Raw genomic sequence first — 16,336 nt, 5'->3', positions numbered from 1 at the left:
CTTCCATAGGTCTCAGGACATTGTTCTCCCTTCGTTCTGTGACGATCCGAAAAATGATCAGGAAATCACTTACCACACATTAGATGTCCGGAGAGCGGTCTTAACCACCTCAGCCCCCAGTGCTTAAACACCCTGAAAGACCAGGCCACTTTTTACACTTCTGACCTACACTACTTTCACCGTTTATTGCTCGGTCATGCAACTTACCACCCAAATGAATTTTACCTCCTTTTCTTCTCACTAATAGAGCTTTCATTTGGTGGTATTTCATTGCTGCTGACATTTTTACTTTTTTTGTTATTAATCGAAATTTAACGATTTTTTTGCAAAAAAATGACACTTTTCACTTTCAGTTGTAAAATTTTGCAAAAAAAAACGAGATCCATATAGAAATTTTGCTCTAAATTTATAGTTCTACATGTCTTTGATAAAAAAAAAATGTTTGGGTAAAAAAAAAATGGTTTGGGTAAAAGTTATAGCGTTTACAAACTATGGTACAAAAATGTGAATTTCCGCTTTTTGAAGCAGCTCTGACTTTCTGAGCACCTGTCATGTTTCCTGAGGTTCTACAATGACCAGACAGTACAAACACCCCACAAATGACCCCATTTCGGAAAGTACACACCCTAAGGTATTCGCTGATGGGCATAGTGAGTTCATAGAACTTTTTATTTTTTGTCACAAGTTAGCGGAAAATGATTTTTTTTTTTTTTCCTTACAAAGTCTCATATTCCACTAACTTGTGACAAAAAATAAAAACTTCTATGAACTCACTATATGAAGGGTTTTGGAACCGCGCTGCTCTGGACCAAGTCTCCCGATAAACGTGGATGGCAGAGGATGAGCCCCTTTCTCCCAACACCCAAAGGATCCAATCTTCAAAAGATCTCCTCCTCTAAGGGTTTAAATGGGATAGGCAGAATAGTGAAGCACCCTTTGCAATTTTTTCTTAAAAGGTTTTATTATACTCACAAGAGTTGGTAGACAAAAAGCATATAATACAAGATATCAGAACGTCAGGTTCCTGCCCGACCCGGGTTTCGCTGTCTCGCTTCCTCAGGGGCATCTGCTGTGCATGCTTGCACTCCGGCCCTTAAATAGCCCAACTGCTCTTAATCAGTTAACCAGTAAGCTTCCGGAACATGCAGCAGTTACTAAAACAGTTGTACATCTCACATACTTAATTTGTCATTGTTGTTCCTTTATGCTTTCACAAACACATTAGATGTAAAAATAAGGAAGGTTCCTTCCTCCTTTATGAGAGTCATAAATTCATACATAAAACATATAAAACATTAATAAAATAAAAATAGGGGATCAGTTCCCTCTATTATAAATTAAACAAACCACATTTCTATCCTTATGTTGCCGCACCATTGCATATTAAATTGCAGCCTAATTCGCATTATAACATCATATAACCAAAATCTACATTACTGTTCCTAGTATCCACCCACTCCTAGTGCATAATGTCAGTATCCCCCACCCATTCTTACTAGCGTCATCCAGGTATCCCTTGCCCCACCTCCCTCCTCTGTCATAATATCATGTGACAGCACCGCCCAATCGAACGGCCCGAATATCATGACGTCACTCACAGGTCCTTGAGAAACCAAATAAAGGAGGACAGATGCCAACATGGGTACAGACAGGCTACTGGAGCATATATTGAATGTGTAACTGTCCCCTAAACTGCCTATTCCTGAATCTTATATCCACCAATCTCCACCTAATTCCTCCTATAGCGCAATACGGGTATCCTCGACCCCGCCTCCTTCCCCCGGCGTGCGTCTCTTGGGGCACCATCACTCCGCCCCCACGACGTCACCCACAGGTCCTTAGGAGGCGCGGTGGTGGAGAGCCAGATCACGCCACTAGGCGCAAGTTACAGTATACAAGGTTTCAAATCAAATTCAATATTAAGCCCTCCTGGTTGTAGGGTCCCTAATTGATAGATCCACTCCACCTCTTTCTTATTAATCTGTGCCAAAGCATCCCCTCCTCGCCAGTGATGTTTAACACTTTCTACTCCCACAAATGTTAAACCTCGCTGATTTTTTTCATGCTTTAATTTAAAATGTGCTGATACACTGTGGGTCATCAGGCCTTTTTTTATATTACGTAGATGTTCCTGTATTCTGACTTTCAGTTTCCTGACCGTCCTGCCCACGTACTGGAGCCCACAAGGGCACTCCAGCACGTATACCATACCCTCTTTTTCACACGAGCAATCACCTCTTATACGGAAATCAGCCCCATTCTTTTTTGATGTTATAAAATTGGTGTATCTCTGCCGTTCTTTCGAATTCCGGTTCTTACATCCTGCGCAAAATCCGCACCAGGTGAATTTTCCTCCATTTTTCTGGGTCTTAATATTTATTGGGGGAATGGCACTATGCACAAGTTTTGTTCTGATGCTTGCTGCTTTTTTAAATATAAAGGAGGGATTCTTTGGTATCGTTTTTCCTAGTATCGGGTCATTCTTTAGAATAGCCCAATTCTTTTTTACCATTTTCTTAATGTTGTCGGACATGGAGCAAAATTTGGTTACAAAGGAGAATCTATAGTCCCTATCCACCTTTTTGTTAATCTCTATAGTTGGTTCCTTTCCTCCCACTTTTTCTAACTCCACACTCTGTATACACTCATCCAGAACAGCCTCATTATAACCTCTCTCCAAAAACCTATCTTTTAGTACCCCGCATTGTCCTATAGTCGCTCATCACTGTACAGTTACGGGCCATCCTCTTAAACTGACCTTTCGGTATGTTCTTGAGCCATGGGCCGTAATGGCAGCTCTTGGTGTCAATATAGGAGTTCACATCTGTTTCCTTAAAATAGGACTTGGTCATATAACGGCCATCTTCTATCCGTATGCACAGGTCTAGAAAGTTAACACTCTCATTACTGATATCCCCCACAAATCGTAGGTTCCAGTCATTATTGTTCAGTTGGTCAATGAACAACTCGAGTCCCTCTCTTCCTCCTTCCCACACTAGGAGACAGTCATCGATGTACCTCCTCCAGAAGGTCAGTTTGCCTCCTGCGGTGTCCGCTCCTAGTGTGGGAAGGATGGCACTCTCCTCCCATGCACCCATAAAAATATTTGCAAAACTGGGGGCGAATTTCGCCCCCATCGCAGTACCAATGCACTGTACGTAATATGAGTCCCTGAACCAAAAATAGTTATGATCGAGGCAATAACTGAGGCATCCTAAAATAAAATCTCTCTGTGGATCCCCTATTCTTTTATCATTCCTAATCCTACTTTCTACCGCCTCCATCCCTAATTTTTTTGGGATGACAGTGTACAGGGATGCCACGTCAATTGTGGCCATCCATGTATTCACAGTTGGGGGACTAAGGCCTTCAATAAGATCTAACACGGATCCAGTGTCCTTTAAATGCGAGGGGTTTTGCAACACGTATCCTTGCAGAAAAAAGTCAATGTATTCCGTGACCCTGCACGTCAACGAGTTAAGCCCAACGAGTTAGGCTTAACTCGTTGACGTGCAGGGTCACGGAATACATTGACTTTTTTCTGCAAGGATACGTGTTGCAAAACCCCTCGCATTTAAAGGACACTGGATCCGTGTTAGATCTTATTGAAGGCCTTAGTCCCCCAACTGTGAATACATGGATGGCCACAATTGACGTGGCATCCCTGTACACTGTCATCCCAAAAAAATTAGGGATGGAGGCGGTAGAAAGTAGGATTAGGAATGATAAAAGAATAGGGGATCCACAGAGAGATTTTATTTTAGGATGCCTCAGTTATTGCCTCGATCATAACTATTTTTGGTTCAGGGACTCATATTACGTACAGTGCATTGGTACTGCGATGGGGGCGAAATTCGCCCCCAGTTTTGCAAATATTTTTATGGGTGCATGGGAGGAGAGTGCCATCCTTCCCACACTAGGAGCGGACACCGCAGGAGGCAAACTGACCTTCTGGAGGAGGTACATCGATGACTGTCTCCTAGTGTGGGAAGGAGGAAGAGAGGGACTCGAGTTGTTCATTGACCAACTGAACAATAATGACTGGAACCTACGATTTGTGGGGGATATCAGTAATGAGAGTGTTAACTTTCTAGACCTGTGCATACGGATAGAAGATGGCCGTTATATGACCAAGTCCTATTTTAAGGAAACAAATGTGAACTCCTATATTGACACCAAGAGCTGCCATTACGGCCCATGGCTCAAGAACATACCGAAAGGTCAGTTTAAGAGGATGGCCCGTAACTGTACAGTGATGAGCGACTATAGGACAATGCGGGGTACTAAAAGATAGGTTTTTGGAGAGAGGTTATAATGAGGCTGTTCTGGATGAGTGTATACAGAGTGTGGAGTTAGAAAAAGTGGGAGGAAAGGAACCAACTATAGAGATTAACAAAAAGGTGGATAGGGACTATAGATTCTCCTTTGTAACCAAATTTTGCTCCATGTCCGACAACATTAAGAAAATGGTAAAAAAGAATTGGGCTATTCTAAAGAATGACCCGATACTAGGAAAAACGATACCAAAGAATCCCTCCTTTATATTTAAAAAAGCAGCAAGCATCAGAACAAAACTTGTGCATAGTGCCATTCCCCCAATAAATATTAAGACCCAGAAAAATGGAGGAAAATTCACCTGGTGCGGATTTTGCGCAGGATGTAAGAACCGGAATTCGAAAGAACGGCAGAGATACACCAATTTTATAACATCAAAAAAGAATGGGGCTGATTTCCGTATGAGGTGATTGCTCGTGTGAAAAAGAGGGTATGGTATACGTGCTGGAGTGCCCTTGTGGGCTCCAGTACGTGGGCAGGACGGTCAGGAAACTGAAAGTCAGAATACAGGAACATCTACGTAATATAAAAAAAGGCCTGATGACCCACAGTGTATCAGCACATTTTAAATTAAAGCATGAAAAAAATCCGCGAGGTTTAACATTTGTGGGAGTAGAAAGTGTTAAACATCACTGGCGAGGAGGGGATGCTTTGGCACAGATTAATAAGAAAGAGGTGGAGTGGATCTATCAATTAGGGACCCTACAACCAGGAGGGCTTAATATTGAATTTGATTTGAAACCTTGTATACTGTAACTTGCGCCTAGTGGCGTGATCTGGCTCTCCACCACCGCGCCTCCTAAGGACCTGTGGGTGACGTCGTGGGGGCGGAGTGATGGTGCCCCAAGAGACGCACGCCGGGGGAAGGAGGCGGGGTCGAGGATACCCGTATTGCGCTATAGGAGGAATTAGGTGGAGATTGGTGGATATAAGATTCAGGAATAGGCAGTTTAGGGGACAGTTACACATTCAATATATGCTCCAGTAGCCTGTCTGTACCCATGTTGGCATCTGTCCTCCTTTATTTGGTTTCTCAAGGACCTGTGAGTGACGTCATGATATTCGGACCGTTCTATTGGGCGGTGCTGTCACATGATATTATGACAGAGGAGGGAGGTGGGGCAAGGGATACCTGGATGACGCTAGTAAGAATGGGTGGGGGATACTGACATTATGCACTAGGAGTGGGTGGATACTAGGAACAGTAATGTAGATTTTGGTTATATGATGTTATAATGCGAATTAGGCTGCAATTTAATATGCAATGGTGCGGCAACATAAGGATAGAAATGTGGTTTGTTTAATTTATAATAGAGGGAACTGATCCCCTATTTTTATTTTATTAATGTTTTATATGTTTTATGTATGAATTTATGACTCTCATAAAGGAGGAAGGAACCTTCCTTATTTTTACATCTAATGTGTTTGTGAAAGCATAAAGGAACAACAATGACAAATTAAGTATGTGAGATGTACAACTGTTTTAGTAACTGCTGCATGTTCCGGAAGCTTACTGGTTAACTGATTAAGAGCAGTTGGGCTATTTAAGGGCCGGAGTGCAAGCATGCACAGCAGATGCCCCTGAGGAAGCGAGACAGCGAAACCCGGGTCGGGCAGGAACCTGACGTTCTGATATCTTGTATTATATGCTTTTTGTCTACCAACTCTTGTGAGTATAATAAAACCTTTTAAGAAAAAATTGCAAAGGGTGCTTCACTATTCTGCCTATCCCATTTAAACCCTTAGAGGAGGAGATCTTTTGAAGATTGGATCCTTTGGGTGTTGGGAGAAAGGGGCTCATCCTCTGCCATCCACGTTTATCGGGAGACTTGGTCCAGAGCAGCGCGGTTCCAAAACCCTTCATATTGTATTCACCAGTGTGTATGACCTACCACACTACTCCGGGACCAGCAGCAGCGCAAGTAATTTGTCGGTGTTGGGACACAGGACTGACTTTTCATTTTGCTTTTTTACCTATGAACTCACTATGCCCATCACGAAATACCTTGGGGTCTCTTCTTTCCAAAATGGGGTCACTTGTGGGGTAGTTATACTGCCCTGGCATTTTAGGGGCCCAAATGTGTGGTAAGGAGTTTGAAATCAAATTCTGTAAAAAATGACCTGTGAAATCCGAAAGGTGCTCTTTGGAATATGGGCCCCTTTGCCCACCTAGGCTGCAAAAAAGTGTCACACATCTGGTATCTCCGTACTCAGGAGAAGGTGGGGAATGTGTTTTGGGGTGTCTTTTTACATATACCCATGCTGGGTGAGATAAATATCTTGGTCAAATGCCAACTTTGTATAAAAAAAATGGGAAAAGTTGTCTTTTGCCTAGATATTTCTCTCACCCAGCATGGGTATATGTAAAATGACACCCCAAAACACATTCCCCACCTTCTCCTGAGTACGGCAATACCAGATGTGTGACACTTTTTTGCAGCCTAGGTGGGCAAAGGGGCCCATATTCCAAAGAGCACCTTTTGGATTTCACAGGTCATTTTTTACAGAATTTGATTTCAAACTCCTTACCACACATTTGGGCCCCTAGAATGCCAGGGCAGTATAACTACCCCACAAGTGACCCCATTTTGGAAAGAAGAGACCCCAAGGTATTCGCTGATGGGCATAGTGAGTTCATGGAAGTTTTTATTTTTTGTCACAAGTTAGTGGAATATGAGACTTTGTATGAAAAAAAAATAAAAATAAAAAAATCTGCATTTTCCACTAACTTGTGACAAAAAATAAAAAATTCTAGGAACTCGCCATGCCCCTCACGGAATACCTTGGGGTGTCTTCTTTCCAAAATGGGGTCACTTGTGGGGTAGTTATACTGCCCTGGCATTTCACAGGGGCCCTAATGTGTGGTAAGTAGGTAAATGACCTGTGAAATCCTAAAGGTGCTCTTTGGAATGTGGGCCCCTTTGCCCACCTAGGCTGCAAAAAAGTGTCACACATGTGGTATCGCCGTATTCAGGAGAAGTTGGGGAATGTGTTTTGGGGTGTCATTTTACATATACCCTTGCTGGGTGAGAGAAATATCTTGGCAAAAGACAACTTTTCCCATTTTTTTTATACAAAGTTGGCATTTGACCAAGATATTTCTCTCACCCAGCATGGGTATATGTAAAATGACACCCCAAAACACATTCCCCACCTTCTCCTGAGTACGGCGATACCAGATGTGTGACACTTTTTTGCAGCCTAGATGCGCAAAGGTGCCCAAATTCCTTTTAGGAGGGCATTTTTAGACATTTGGATACCAGACTTCTTCTCACGCTTTGGGGCCCCTAGAATGCCAGGGCAGTATAAATACCCCACATGTGACCCCATTTTGGAAAGAAGACACCCCAAGGTATTCAATGAGGGGCATGGCGAGTTCATAGAAATTTTTTTTTTTTGGCACAAGTTAGCGGAAATTGATATTTTTTATTTTTTTCTCACAAAGTCTCCCGTTCCGCTAACTTGGGACAAAAATTTCAATCTTTCATGGACTCAATATGCCCCTCACGGAATACCTGGGGGTGTCTTCTTTCCGAAATGGGGTCACATGTGGGGTATTTATACTGCCCTGGCATTCTAGGGGCCCTAAAGCGTGAGAAGAAGTCTGGAATCTAAATGTCTAAAAAATTTTACGCATTTGGTTTCCGTGAGGGGTATGGTGAGTTCATGTGAGATTTTATTTTTTGACACAAGTTAGTGGAATATGAGACTTTGTAAGAAAAAAAGAAAAAAATTCCGCTAACTTGGGCCAAAAAAATGTCTGAATGGAGCCTTACAGAGGGGTGATCAATGACAGGGGGGTGATCAATGACAGGGGGGTGATCAGGGAGTCTATATGGGGTGATAACCACAGTCATTGATCACGCCCGTGTAAGGCTTCATTCAGACGTCCGGATGCGTTTTGCGGATCCGATCCATCTATCAGTGCATCCGTAAAAATCATGCGGACATCTGAATGGAGCTTTACAGGGGGGTAATCAATGACAGGGGGGTGATCAGGGAGTCTATATGGGGTGATCACCACAGTCATTGATCACGCCCCTGTAAGGCTTCATTCAGACGTCCGGATGCGTTTTGCGGATCCGATCCATCTATCAGTGGATCCGTAAAAATCATGCGGACGTCTGAATGGAGCTTTACAGGGGGGTAATCAATGACAGGGGGGTGATCAGGGAGTCTATATGGGGTGATCACCACAGTCATTGATCACGCCCCTGTAAGGCTTCATTCAGACGTCCGGATGCGTTTTGCGGATCGGATCCATCTATCAGTGCATCCGTAAAAATCATGCGGACATCTGAATGGAGCTTTACAGGGGGTTGATCAATGACAGAGGGGTGATCACCACAGTCATTGATCATGCCCCTGTAAGGCTTCATTCAGACGTCCGGATGCGTTTTGCGGATCGGATCCATCTATCAGTGCATCCGTAAAAATCATGCGGACATCTGAATGGTGCTTTACAGGGGGGTGATCAGGGAGTCTATATGGGGTGATCACCACAGTCATTGATCATGCCCCTTTTAAGGCTTCATTCAGACGTCCGGATGCGTTTTGCGGATCCGATCCATCTATCAGTGCATCCGTAAAAATCATGCGGACATCTGAATGGAGCTTTACAGGGGGGTAATCAATGACAGGGGGGTGATCACCACAGTCATTGATCATGCCCCTGTAAGGCTTCATTCAGACGTCCGGATGCGTTTTGCGGATCGGATCCATCTATCAGTGCATCCGTAAAAATCATGCGGACATCTGAATGGAGCTTTACAGGGGGGTGATCAGGGAGTCTATATGGGGTGATCACCACAGTCATTGATCATGCCCCTGTAAGGCTTCATTCAGACGTCCGGATGCGTTTTGCGGATCCGATCCATCTATCATTGGATCCGTAAAAATCATGCAGACGTCTGAATGGAGCTTTACAGGGGGGTAATCAATGACAGGGGGGTGATCAGGGAGTCTATATGGGGTGATCACCACAGTCATTGATCACGCCCCTGTAAGGCTTCATTCAGACGTCCGGATGCGTTTTGCGGATCCGATCCATCTATCAGTGGATCCGTAAAAATCATGCGGACGTCTGAATGGAGCTTTACAGGGGGGTAATCAATGACAGGGGGGTGATCAGGGAGTCTATATGGGGTGATCAGGGGCTAATAAGGGGTTAATAAGTGACGGGGTGGGTGTAGTGTAGTGTAGTGGTGCTTGGTGCTACTTTACTGAGCTACCTGTGTCCTCTGGTGGTCGATCCAAACAAAGGGGACCACCAGAGGACCAGGTAGCAGGTATATTAGACGCTGTTATCAAAACAGCGTCTAATATACCTGTTAGGCCTATTGCACACGACCGTATGGCTTTTCCAGTATTTTGCGGTCCGTTTTTCACGGATCCGTTGTTCCGTTTTTTGTTTCCGTTGTGCTTCCGTTTCTGTTCCGTTTTTCCGTATGGCATATACAGTATACAGTAATTACATAGATAAAATTGGGCTGGGCATAACATTTTCAATAGATGGTTCAGCAAAAAACGGAACGGAAACGGAAGACATACGGATGCATTTCCGTATGTGTTCCGTTTTTTTTGCGGACCCATTGACTTGAATGGAGCCACGGAACGTGATTTGCGGGCAATAATAGGACATGTTCTATGTTAGAACGGAACGGAAAAACGGAAATACGGAAACGGAATGCATACGGAGTACATTCCGTTTTTTTTGCGGAACCATTGAAATGAATGGTTCCGTATACGGACCGTATACGGAACGCAAAAAACGGCCAGTAAACGGGGAAAAAAAACGGCCGTGTGCAGGGGGCCTTAGGGGTTAAAAAAAAACACATCTCCAGCCTGCCAGCGAACGATCGCCGCTGGCAGGCTGGAGATCAACTCTCTTACCTTCCGTTCCTGTGAGCGCGCGCGCCTGTGTGCGCGCGTTCACAGGAAATCTCGGCCATCGCGAGATGACGCGTATATGCGTGACTGTGCAGGGCTGCCACCTCCGGAACGCGATCCTGCGTTAGGCGGTCCGGAGGTGGTTAAAGTACCTGGAAGCTACCAGTCTTTGGAGAATAGACAAAAATCTGTTTGTCCAATTTTCAGGTCCTAACAAAGGGAAGAAAGCGGCAAAAAGTTCCATCTCCAGATGGATTAAGATTGCAATCTCAGAAGCATATAAAGCTCAGGGAAAAGACGTCCCCGCTTCCCTAAAGGCACATTCTACGAGAGGCATGGCTGCCTCCTGGGCGGAAAAAGCTTCAGCCTCCTTTCAACAGATTTGCAGGGCAGCAACATGGAAAAGAGTTCATACTTTTACTAAACACTACAGACTAGATTTAGCTGTTAATGATGACCTAAGATTTGGACGTAAGGTCCTGTCTGCAGTCCCCCCCCCCCCCCCCAATTGTATCTTTTGATATTGTCTCAGGCTTGGTGTCATGGAGACGACTGGGGAAAAGAGTATTACACTCACCGGTAATCCGGTTTCCTGGAAGTCTCCATGACACCACATACATCCCACCCTTTTTTTTTCTGCTATTAGCTATTATCCTTTCATCCTGGGGTTCTTCGTTAAAATACACTGGTGATGTGAGGAGGGGGTGGGGGTTTTAACCTCTCTGTGTTTTTCCTGTCCAATCAGAAGGAAGTCAATCTCAGGCTTGGTGTCATGGACACTTCCAGGAAACCGGATTACCGGTAATACTCTTTTCCTACCTAGTAGAACCCACCTAAGAATTGAAAGGGTATACCATGTCTTAGATGTCACAAGCTGGGCACTGAGATGCCGTGTTTGTGGAAAACTTGAAATTTTCCTTTTGCACCGTGACCTGCTCATTAATTTTTGCAAAACACTCATGGTATCAAAAGCTCACTCCACCCCTTGATAAATATCTTGAGGGGCATAGTTTCCAAAATGGGGTCACTTTTAAATTTGCACGGTCCACTGTGCATTCATATCTGCGAAATACCTGTGGCATCAAAATCCTTCCTCCAACCCTCAGTACCTTAAAGGGCAGACTTTTCAAAATGGGGTTACTTCTCAGGGGTTCCATGTAATAATTCATCCAAGAGCCTCTACAGTTGTCAGCAGTGGTATAAATCACCAAATTGGCCCTCAAATGTGCATGGTGCTGTTATAGTCCTGAACCCTCTCAGGGCAAAATAGGGCCACAGGGAATACAGCATAAGGGCTCATACACTAAACAAATTTTTTTCTGTGTCCCCTTTTTTTGTTTTTTTTGTGGCCCATATGCGGAACTATTCACTTCAGTGTGGCCACATAAAAACAGAAATGACTCTGTGCATTCCGTGTCTGTATGGCCTTCCGCACAAAAGAATAGAACATGTCCTATTATTGTCTGCATTTCGATACCAAGAAAAGAATTGCAATACTTGGAAAAAAAAAAAAAAAAAATGCCCATGGTCTCCCGGGTCTTTTGATGTTGCTGAGCTTACCGGTGCGTTCCATCTTTTTAAAGGGAGTCTGTCACCACAATTTGCCCTTATAGACCACTTGCATAGCACTGTAGCATAACTATAGATCAGTCAAATGGTACCTTTTGTCTTTTTGTTTGGTTGTTCACCAGGGGCAAAAACTGAGTTTTATTCATATGTAAATGAGGGCTCGCAAGTGCCCAGGGGCGGCGTTCTGGCTGTAAGTGCCCAGGCCGCTCTTCCTTCTTCTCACGTAACCCCTCCCCAGCCTGTTGCTTGGCCCGCCCTGTATGCCTCTTACGTCATCCAGTGTACTGGCCGATATCCCGCATGCGCACTGTGATGACCATTGTGGGCAGCAGCATCATTCCATGCAGTGCGCATGCGCGGGCGGGATATCGGCCAGTACACTGGATTACGTAAAAGGCATACAGGGCGGGCCAAGCAACAGGCTGGGGAGGGGTTATGTGAGAATTGTGTCTGTCCCAATATTTATGGACATAAAAATTTGTTTCTGTCTGTCTATTATGTTATGTAACGAGCTGGAGTGGATTAAAGACTGAAAAACCGAAAGGTCTTAACGATAGGAGCAGCTATACTTGTTTTTGATTTTTTTTAAACATAGCTCTATGATGCCCCCTGGTATCTATACCCTGCAGCCTGGTGCAGCTGAGGCTGTACCATTCTGGTATCTATGGCCTAGGGACTGCGTTTAGCCTTTAAGAAAACCCTCTTAGTTCCCTAATAATGTTTCCCCTATATGACACCCATCTCGCAAGATGTCAATTCTAGCTGTGAATATTATAATAATATGATACCACTTCGGAGCGTTATATCGGCAGTGGCATTACTGTATAATTTGTAGGTCCTTGTAGTTAACCCATTAGCAAACATGCCTTTAGCTGTTCCCCTCTTCTTCATCGACTATATTAGGGCCGCTTTGGTTTCACCCAATTTACCTGTTTATTAGATTTGGACGATGTACAGCATACTGTGAGCTGGTTACCGAGACGTGGAACGATACACGCTGCAGCGCTACGCCCCTCGCTCAGTGACTGGGCGCTCAAGCCAAGCCTCCTGTCCAATCATCTTTAGCCCCTATTTAACTAGCAGATGCAAGCGCGCGCGACCATACTAGTGCTGGCTGCTTGAACGCTGACTCTCTCTGTTGAATAGGCAATATCCTGCCCAGTGTTGCTCCTGATGAAAGACCCGCTACAGGGTCATTAGAAACGCATCGAGCAGAGTAGGGCTTCGTTTATGTAGCCAGATTGTAGTCTAGTGTAGGAAGGGTCCCGGCTGATCTAGATACAGATAGATCGCTAATTAACACTGACAAGTACCCTACAGCATTAATAAGGTGGTGATACAGCTGGGATAATATATTACCAGAGTGTGTATATAATCATCACTGGTAATGGTGGCTTAGTGTGTGGGTGTAGATGTGAACAAAGTGGGAGTCAACTATTCATGCTCACGTCCACACGCTGCCCACCTATTTCAGCCTTGACAATACATTGATTAGGGAGTATTATTTTTAATGTGAAATTAAAATAAAGTTTTGTTATTTTTATTTTAAACCGTCCACTCCGATTCCGTGAATCAGTTTAAAAGTTGTGGTGCATATAACTTTCTGCTTGAGGGTTGAGCTACAATTTTACCCCCTAATATCTGTCGGTGGGTAATAATTCAATTAAGAATTATTAATTATGGTCATAAAAATAATTAATCATAAAAAAAATTTAATTTATAAAATTTCTCATAAATTCTTAAAATCATGACCTGGTGAATTGTAGACAACCTAATTGATACAATTCACATCTGAGTCCGACTATTTCCTCAGATAAATAAGTTCTTTTTGACGTGAGATAATGTTAATGATAAAATGTAGTCCTACATTATACAATAATACACAGGTATTATAAAAATATGCAGATTTATTGGTTACAAGGTTATAAACATATATAAGTAAATAAACACAAAGATACATGCAAATGAATATATATAGCGTTAATATAAAGCATTACAAGCTTAACAATACATGTGAGTGGAAATAACTTGTCACATTATACACAAAGCTATTATTAGGTTAGGATATCAAAGTAGGAACATAAGTTATATACATTACTTCTGTTCAGAGAAAACCTCATGATATCAGGATGGGAATGTCTAATCCTAGACATCAATATAGAATGATAAATACATTCTGCCCCCCCTAACCAACTACACAACACATGACTTCAAGATGGGCAAATCCATCCAAGGATATAACTTAGAAGAGACAACTATATCCTTCCGCACCATCCTGGACTATTTTCACATATATAACTTTGGTAAGACTATTAAGACAAATAACAGGGATCTAGGATTTTGCTAGACCATATCTTAAATAGGAAGGACTTGAAATAAGTTCTTCCTGTGGGAATCCATCACTTAGCTTGGCGAAGAATGTTCTATCAATATATATATATATATATATATATATATATATATATATATATATATATATATAAAATATATATGCAATTATTTAATGCTTTGCTAGATTATGAGTCTAGATTCTTCTGCAGGTAGAATGAAGTCTCACAATATCCTAAGACTACATCTCAATATGGAGATGATCAATTAATTTTATTATTTATTTATTCGCCAATCTAGATGGTATAATTTCACCCACACTATCTAATTAGTCTTAATAAAATGAAATATCATTTTCTGTGTCTCTTACCAAGTCCTAGTAGGAATCTCACTTCTGCTCCTAGGAAAGCTGGGTGGTCCATCATAGCGCATCTCACCATGGCTTTCATCTTGATAGACCCCTCTACTTCTCTTCTCCACTCTTTTCTCTCTCTCCTTTCTCCTTTTTTTCTTTTTTCCCTCCTGTGTATGGCTTATGATCCCAAACTTATCAGTTAGACACACCTTCCTGGTTTGGAACTTTCCAATCATTGTCGGATGGGTGTGACCATTGATAAAAATGTGACATCATAACCTTACCCAGAATGCACTTTTGCCACTGTTGTAATGTCACCTACTGATACCTAGGTGGCACTGCTGTATAAGCTATCTGCATCATAGTATAAAGGGTTAAACTTATTTAAGTCTAAATATACATTTTGACCTTAGAAGCTTTAATTCAAAGCTATAGGGATTAATTCTGACACTTGTAGCAATTAGAGACAGACCTCTAGGCGTCTCTTTTGAATGTTTCTCACACTTAATTTATGGATCATAAATGGCTTGTTTTCTCAGAGATATCAGTACCTCCTCTGTCATACCAAAGATGTGATTAATTGTTACAAAACACACATCTTCACAGACACTCTTCTAATGAGAAATATATACAATATACTGGATACATGTTGTCTTCGTAACATATAACAATATAATATAAACAAATATATATATGTCCTACTGATTGTCTTATGCTAAGGACTAACTAAGGTTCATTAAATGAATACATACATATTATATATTTTGCTTCATTAATAAATGCCTAATTGTAAAGGTAATTATCACCAGCTGCATAGAGCTTATCTTTTTCTCCCATCATAAATTTAAGTAAGTAAACAAGGAGGCATCTTCTCAGACTGGTACATTCATGGGAAGGATAACAGTGAAGAGTATAAACCTTTGTGTGACCTTAATTTGGCCTACTCAAGACATACAAAATTGCAACTATAGTCGAGCATGGCTCTTAAAGGCAATGAACATCCATTTTGACAATAATGAATTGGATATCAATGCATTTACCTATGAAAATGCACAACATATCTTTTATGCAATTTTATGCAGTTTTTACCATTGTACTTGTATTTAACATTTTCTTCTTCTTAACAGAGGTCGAGATGTTAGTGCACTGGAACCTGGAGATAATGCCATGTCATTTCTACAACAGTATTTTCATATCTCAGGTAAGTTAGAGTGGACAGGCCAGAGTGGACTTTTAACCTATTCCTGACTGCCCACTGTGTATATACGTCCTATCTGCCCCGTGGAGCTAGCACGTATATGCAGCGATGGGATTAAAGCTCCTGTTCCTGCAATCTAGCAGTAGCAGGTCGGTTCCCAGCTGACAGATACAGCAGGGAACCTGAGGAGAAGACAGGAGCGGTTTATTACCGCTTCTACCTTCTGTACTGGCAGGAGAACGCTGAACGAGCGCATGGTGGAGGGAGCAAGAAGTGGCAGAGCCGCTTCCTCTGTTAGTCCCAGCTGTCACATGACTGCCGGGGGTGTCTAGAGCAGGAGCAGAGCTGCAGGGTTAAAAAAAAAAAAAAGTCAGTGTCCTCCAGAGGTCTTTTAATGACCTACTGGGGGACATATTATGTGCCAAAAAATATATAAAAATAGAAGTAAAAATAAAATAAAAAATACCAAAAAAAACACAAAAAATAAAATAAAAAAATATAACAAATGCAGTCGCTAACAGAAACCGTCATTGTAGTTGCCCCGTTCTCTCAAGCCTATACATGTTATATATAAAAACGACCGTCACAAAATAGGGAACCCATTGCAATAATACATTTTTGTGTCAGTTTTAATATTTAAGAAATCAAAAGCTATAATAAAA

At 42.4% G+C, this 16,336-nt stretch overlaps 1 protein-coding gene across 2 annotated transcripts in view; it reads left to right on the top strand.

Annotated features, from left to right (window-relative positions):
• The window catches only part of LOC120989755, a 329,530-nt gene that overhangs the window by 31,080 nt on the left and 282,114 nt on the right, over positions 1–16,336 (top strand). For both annotated transcript variants that reach the window (XM_040418048.1, XM_040418047.1), the window contains exon 3: positions 15,604–15,677. In XM_040418048.1, coding sequence (XP_040273982.1) covers positions 15,604–15,677 — 74 coding nt within the window. The remainder of the gene's footprint in view (positions 1–15,603; positions 15,678–16,336) is intronic.

Source organism: Bufo bufo, chromosome 2, assembly GCF_905171765.1.
Source record: "Bufo bufo chromosome 2, aBufBuf1.1, whole genome shotgun sequence".
Classification (NCBI taxonomy): Eukaryota; Metazoa; Chordata; class Amphibia; order Anura; family Bufonidae; genus Bufo; species Bufo bufo.
The sequence above is the reverse complement of the archived record's forward strand: the minus strand, read 5'-3'. Positions and strand labels throughout refer to the sequence as shown.